General features: G+C 33.1%; 1 protein-coding gene across 1 annotated transcript; it reads left to right on the top strand.

Annotated features, from left to right (window-relative positions):
• The first annotated feature begins 240 nt into the window (after positions 1–240).
• LOC101502752 (pyruvate dehydrogenase E1 component subunit alpha, mitochondrial) lies at positions 241–6,178 on the top strand. The gene is made up of 8 exons (XM_004516980.4): positions 241–1,093; positions 1,207–1,286; positions 2,509–2,586; positions 2,867–2,962; positions 3,058–3,129; positions 5,225–5,278; positions 5,404–5,469; positions 5,771–6,178. The coding sequence occupies exons 1-8, from the start codon at positions 391–393 to the stop codon at positions 5,813–5,815; spliced, it is 1,194 nt and encodes a 397-aa protein (XP_004517037.1). The 5' UTR covers positions 241–390; the 3' UTR covers positions 5,816–6,178.
• The last annotated feature ends 1,186 nt before the right edge of the window (positions 6,179–7,364 follow it).

Below are 7,364 nucleotides of genomic sequence, written 5' to 3'. Positions count from 1 at the left end.
AGCAACACTGATTCGTTAGAGCAATAGCGACTCTCAAATACCCTTTCTTTTTCTCCTCCTAATCAATCAAAATTAATAATTAATTAATTTAAAGAGTACTCAACTCGTGGAGACAAAAGCAACACACAAAATTCGCCCCCACAAAAATTCCTCACACACACTTTCCCTAAATTTTAGCATATCACAAAATTAAATAAATAATAAAATCATGAATTCATTTTTAAGCTTTCTCTCTTTTTCTCACAGAGTCTCTTCTCAAACACATCAAAATCAAAACGTTGCTTACACATTCTCTTCAGTCTTCGCTGTTCTCACAAAACACAATTCATTTTCATTCAACTCAAACAAAAAAAACTCCATCAACTTTTTTTTTTGTAGTAAGAGATCAACATGGCTCTATCACGTTTATGTTCATCTTCTTCAAACATCGGATCCAATTTCTTCAAACCCTTCTCCTCTGCCTTCTTCACTCTCAACCGTCCGATCACCTCCGACACAACCACCACTCTCACAATCGAAACCTCCATCCCTTTTACCGCCCACAACACCGATCCTCCCTCACGCTCCGTCACCACATCTCCCTCTGAACTTCTCTCATTCTTCCGCACCATGGCCTTAATGCGCCGCATGGAAATCGCTGCTGATTCACTCTACAAAGCCAAACTCATCCGCGGTTTCTGCCACCTCTACGACGGTCAAGAAGCCGTCGCCGTCGGTATGGAAGCCGGAACAACTAAAAAGGACTGTATAATCACTGCTTACCGTGATCACTGTACTTTCCTCGGTCGTGGCGGAACCCTAGTTGAGATTTATTCTGAACTTATGGGACGGCGTGATGGGTGTTCTAAAGGGAAAGGTGGTTCAATGCATTTTTATAAGAAGGATTCTGGGTTTTATGGTGGACATGGAATTGTTGGTGCTCAAGTTCCTCTTGGTTGTGGTTTGGCTTTTGGTCAGAAATATTTGAAAGATGAGAGTGTTACTTTTGCTTTGTATGGTGATGGTGCTGCTAATCAAGGGCAGCTTTTTGAGGCTCTTAATATTGCTGCTCTTTGGGATCTTCCTGCTATTTTGGTTTGTGAGAATAATCATTGTGAGTTTCTCTTTTGTTTGTTTGTTTGTTGAAGTTTGGAGGTTTTGAAATTTGGTTTTTTTTTTTTTTGGTTGATTGGTTGATTGATGCGTGTTTTTGGTTTGAGAAATTAGATGGAATGGGAACTGCTGAGTGGAGAGCTGCTAAGAGTCCTGCTTATTACAAGAGAGGGGATTATGTTCCTGGATTGAAGGTTGGTTTAAGGATTTTCTCTTTTGGTTTTGATTTTTGGTTGGATTTTGTTTGAGTTCTTGTTTTGGTGTGTTTGCATGCAATATGAAGTACTGATATCTGACACTGATTCATGGACACCGGTAATAATTTTAAAAAATAGAAGTAATTGCATGTAAACTATATGTGTCGGTGTCATACATTGACACGAGTTAGACATCGAACACTCCTTCAATTTGAAGCGATGGTGTTCCATAGTGTGTGTGTGTGTGTGGGTGATCTTGGTAAAAGTGATTAATTAGATTCTTTGAAATGGTTGATTCTTAGTAAAAGTGAATAATTAGATTCTTTGAAATCCAGTGCCTTCTATATTTCCTATAGTTTATTGTGTGACTTTTAATTTGGAGTTGGAAAGGATCGATGGATGGATTTGTAACAGTGTTGTTTACTAATAAGGGAATTTGGTTAAGTGAACATACCAATACGGAAATGACATTTTGAACTTGTGAATGGAGGTGATGTATTTGGTGCTCCGGTTATGATTATTTTGTCTGATGAAAGGGCTTACTCTATTGAATATGCTTCTCAAAGCTTAAGGACCAGTGTTTTATTTGATAGAACTTAGAAGTAATGAGTTTTGTTGTGCATTTGGTATATATGAAGGGCTGTGTACTTATACTGTTACAGAGAGCTTTTTTTAGACCTGGTGTTGCGTAATTTAATTAAAATAGTGTATTGGAATATTGTTCCAAGATTGTGCATTGTATGCTTATGGCTTATGCTTAATTTTTCTTTCATTGGATATGTTTTCTTTGAAAATGTGGGTAAACAACTGTTAAACTATATCATTCTTAAGTCTCTCTCCCGCGCTCTTCCTCTTTTTATTTCAGTAAGATTTGAGGCCTCTTTTAATTTTTTTTTTAAATCTTTAAGTCTTGTCAGATAACTTTTAAGAGTCTGAATTGGGTTTTAATTTTTGAGTGCTGGCCATTTTTCTTATTCTTGTATTGAATATTGATATTGATGTCTATACGTTGCTGTCTAAATATGTAGAACTATATTACCTATATGTGGTCTGTTTCGGTTGGGTATATATGTTCGTTGCTACCCTTATTTAAGTGTGTATTTAATGATTAAGCTTATACACTTGTATTGTATGCACGTATGCATTGCACAGCTATATACATGTGTTTTCAAACAACCTTTTTTAAACAAAAATTAATTTTAATTAAATACTTTTTCAGGTAGATGGCATGGATGTTCTTGCTGTGAAACAAGCTTGTATATTTGCAAAGGAGCATGCTTTGAAGAATGGGCCCCTTGTGAGTTATTGTTTTTTCTGTTATGACTACTTGAATTTGTTACTTTAAACAAATTATATAAATTTGTTACATGGTCGAATAGCACTGGCATTTGGCCCCTCTTTTTTGATCTCACAGTGCAGGAATATTGATTGCACGACTTAAGTGAAAAGAATTGGTGTATGAGGCACTTTATTTTAAATTAATGTAGCTGTCTGTTGTTTTAGTGTTGATCAAACAATCAAAGTTTATTCTCTCAGATTTTGATTGATTTCTGTATCTTAATATTTTTTCTGTCCAGATTCTCGAAATGGACACTTACAGATACCATGGTCACTCCATGTCTGATCCTGGCAGCACATACCGAACACGTGATGAAATTTCTGGTGTGAGACAGGTTTGTCATGTTTGCCAGCATGTATAAACATCTTGCCAATTTAATATTTTGACGAGTTCATTTTAAATTTTTTCTCTTGGCTAATATGATTGTAGGAGCGTGATCCAATTGAGAGAGTAAGAAAGCTGTTATTGTCTCATGACATTGCTACTGAAAAGGAGCTAAAGGTGATTGAATCAAACTGAAACTCATTCGTGATCCTTAAATTGTGAAATGTGCTAATTTCAGAATTGTTTATGCATGTTATACTATGGCTTGTATCTTGATAACTGCAACCAAATCTAATCTTGCATTTTTTTCTAAAGATACACCATGAATAGAACATACTTCCTCTTAGATATTCCCAAATATCAACAGTTAATTACAGTAGAGTATCAATAGTTTGTTACTTAATGTTGTTGGAATAGAGGTGGCATTTCTTAAAAAGGAGTAAGTGGTAACTGAGCAAGGGTAGAAGGGAGAGATGATTCAGATTTGTTAGTTTAGAAAAACAGAGCAGTGGCTCAGTTGCAAGAGGAAACCCTTGGAGGAGAACTCTTTCTCCTTTTCATTCAATCAATAAAAGTCATCTTTTATTTTATCCAATCTTTTAAATGTTCCTAACAAATTGATCTGGCATTCTGGATATCTTGTTCGGAAAGAAATGGAAAATGTGGTTGTGTTGTTGAAGTATGTCATCAGGTATCATGGATTACAGCTTCTTCCATGGGAGTACAACATTCTAAGCTGAAGTATTTGTGGCATTGAATGATGCAAGATTCACTGGATTGTCGTTGAGTGAAGAGGCAAATAAAAAACCAACCCTCTATTGGAAGCTATGTAGCACCGACACTTCTGAGCGAAAGTGTGTCCCTGTGTCTGACACCAACACAACACTGACACCTTGATTACATTCAATGGATTTATTTTCTCAAATTATTACCGGTGTCAACGTTTCAATGTTGTGTCTGGTGTCCATGTCAATATTTGTGCTTCATAGGTTGGAAGCATGAGGTATCATGCAACCAAGCAGGTGGAGGAGAAGAGAGAGCAGTAGTTCTTAATATTGCAGTGACATGTCAGACAATCTTTGGAGCTAGAAAATGGAAGTAGAGATGAAGCTTCAGGGGTCAAAAGACCCAAAACTATTAAGGTGGAGAAGAAAACCATGAGAGAAACAGATGTTGAAATAGTTATGGAGAAAGAAACATAGACCAATTGAAAGGGAGAAAGAGGTAAAGCAGAAGGGAATATCTGAGGTGAAAATACCATCTTAGGATCAATAAGGTGGAGGTGAAGAGGTAGACAAATATCAACCATATGGATAGGGCGATATTGAAACAGAGGTAGCTGTTTACTTTGTTAAAACATTATCTTCATTTTCTAAAATATGTGTTCATTTTAACTTGCTAATAATAAGATGAGAGAATTTTGAAGTGAACCATTGACCATTGTGATAGAGAGAAGATTAAAGGCTAGCAATGGATGATAGAATTTTGGAGATAATGAAAACAATTCTTTGACATTTTCATTATTTCCGAAAATATAGACAATTGTTCACTTTTTTATCTCCTTGTTAGCAAGTAAAACTAACACAACTTTTTTCTAGAAAATGAATTTAGAGTTCAACGTTGACCTTTGGTACTATCATTTAGCTTCTTCCTCTCCAAAGCCTTCCACGAAACCTCTTAAGAGCATCCTATCAAAAGCCTTCTCTAAATGAATAAAAACCATGGGTAAAATCTATTTGATTTCTCTAACATCTCTTCATCAAACTTTGTATCATGTATGTTGTTTCTTCGGTGGATTCCTGTGATATAAAAACAAATTGATCTTCTATGGTTTACTCCCTAAATCTCTGCTCAACAACCCTTGGAATTTGTGTAGCAATTTAAGCATTTCTTCACTCATTTGAACATATTCTTAGACCTCGGAATCTCATGAAAGAAATTTGTGAGCTGGTCTTATATTTTTCTCTCCTAGCTTCCATATTACATTACGTATATTATCTGGTACAATTGCTTTGTCTATCTCTGTTTCTACAACTTGTTAAAATGAAATGGAGTATTTTGTAGATGAAACAAAAAAAGTTCATGTTTTTTTCAATCTTTTTATTCTACAATTTTTCAGCCCATGAGATATCAGTAATATTCAAATGAAGTTTGAATAGTTTCTATTTTCTTGTTTCTCATGCAAGTGGATTAGATACAGACTACGCATGCATATATAAACATTTGAATTTGATGTGATGCTAAAGATTTTGATTACCTTTTCTTCTTTTAGGACACTGAAAAAGAAGTAAGAAAAGAAGTTGATGAAGCCATTGCTAAAGCAAAGGTAAAAGACATGTCTATGCTGTTTATTCTCTTGGCTCCTACTTCTGTTACTATATACCCTTATATTTGCATATTTTGCATATGGTTTACAATCTGAGTTTCATTGTTTTCTTTTCTGATTTCCAGGAGAGTCCAGTGCCAGACCCGTCTGATCTATTTACCAATGTATATGTTAAAGGATACGGGGTTGAGGTATTGGTTGCATCCCTATTAATTATCCATTGTATGAATTTAAAGTTTAAGCAAATTAAATTATGACAGATTTGGCAATCTTGCTCTAAAATTCATTAAATTTTTATTTACTTTTTAATATATTTTGAAATTATATGAGCTTAGAAATGTATAGGAGAATGAATATAGTTGACGAATTTGATTCAGTGTTGTGATTCTACTCAATTATATGAGCCAAGTTCATTGGTTTTTAAGATAACTTGATAGTTGGTATGCTTTTATTTCACTCTTACGGTTGGTGCATCCATCTTTTGAATTGCAGGCATATGGTGCTGATAGGAAAGAAGTGAGAGTTACTTTGCCATAAATAGAGATTTTGTTGGCACCAAACTGATCAAAAATAATGAGGAATAAAAGGTTCTGAGCCTATTAGTTGAGTTTTCCCCAAGTATATAGGAAATTTACTCTTTAAATAGAAATGGGGTGGAAATGATTACTTTTTGTCATGTAATTATTTTGGAGGAAAATATGGGCATTTGGCAGAGCATTATTGTGTTTGATGTAACTTGGGTGTTCTGCAAATTTGAGGAACTCATTGTGTACAATTAGCGTTAACCTTTATTAATAGGTGGCAAGTTTTTGCCATTAGTTTTGTTGCTATTCACCAATCATGTTGTGCTTTCATTAAAACTATATTTTAGATACAAAAAATTCAGTTTCTTTTGGAATATTTTGAAGATTTTAGTGCCTGCAATTTGCGGATTGAATTATTGGATATAGGGGTTCTTCGTAGCTTTGGTTTTATTGATAATGTTACTGTCTCAACGCTTTTCTTTATAGAGGGTTATGCTTGATTATGAAAAGGGATAATTTCAAGAAGTTAATCATGGATTTGGTACGTGTATAATGATGAGTTATGTATGTTTTGCTGTCTTAAGAGAGAAGGGCCTTCTTACCTACCTTACCTCATTCAATTTTTACATGTACAAAACTTAAATATAGCAGTACCAAATACATTCAGTAGAAAATAATGACACAACAAAGACAGTTATAAATTTTAAGCGAACTTGTAGTGTGTTAAGGACTACATCTGCAGTCAAGAAACTACTGCAAATCGAACTTTGAGAAGTGCTAACAAATCTTTAGAAAAAAAATGTAGAAATGTAGAAAAAATTATTAAAATTTGTGTAATTTAAACTTTTGAAAGTGTAAAGTTAATTAATTTTTCATTCAAAACTTATTTATTTCTCTTTTTGTATCTTTAACAAGTGTCCTGAGTACCTTTAATTTATTTAACACATTCTGCTTCAATTAACTAAGTTATCTGTTTTTGAAAGTTAAGTTAATTTGAAATTTTAATTTTCAGTTCTGAACGAATTTAATTATCAGTAATTTTTACTGAACAAAGTCTCTTGCTTTACCTTTCTTCGTCACCATATAATCTAAAATATTTATTTATTTTCTTTGTTTGAAGACGAAGGAAATCTCAATCCATCAAAGTTGAAACAAAGTAATGTACACAACAACTTTTATTCTTTTCTGTATTTTTTATATTTTTCGTAACACCATCTCTATAGATAGTCAAATACATTCGTCCGTCGTTATGTAGTAACATAAAATCTATTTTTGACAGATTTAATGTTGAAATGTTAGACTGTCATCATAGTTATCTTTCATAATTTAATAATAATAAATTAATAACAGTTACTTTTTTTATTAATTTATTAACAATAATTAATTTATAACTGTTACATTTTTTTTATTAATTTATGATGTTAACTTCTTTTTAATTTATTAATAATAATAATTTTACAACTGTTATCTCTTTTTTTTAATTTTTATTATTGTTATAAATATTTAAGTTCAATTTTATTTTAAATAAAAATAAAAATAATACATGATAATATTAATTAAAA

The sequence above is a fragment of the Cicer arietinum genome, chromosome 2 (genome assembly GCF_000331145.2).
Source record: "Cicer arietinum cultivar CDC Frontier isolate Library 1 chromosome 2, Cicar.CDCFrontier_v2.0, whole genome shotgun sequence".
NCBI lineage: Eukaryota > Viridiplantae > Streptophyta > Magnoliopsida > Fabales > Fabaceae > Cicer > Cicer arietinum.
The sequence above is the reverse complement of the archived record's forward strand: the minus strand, read 5'-3'. Positions and strand labels throughout refer to the sequence as shown.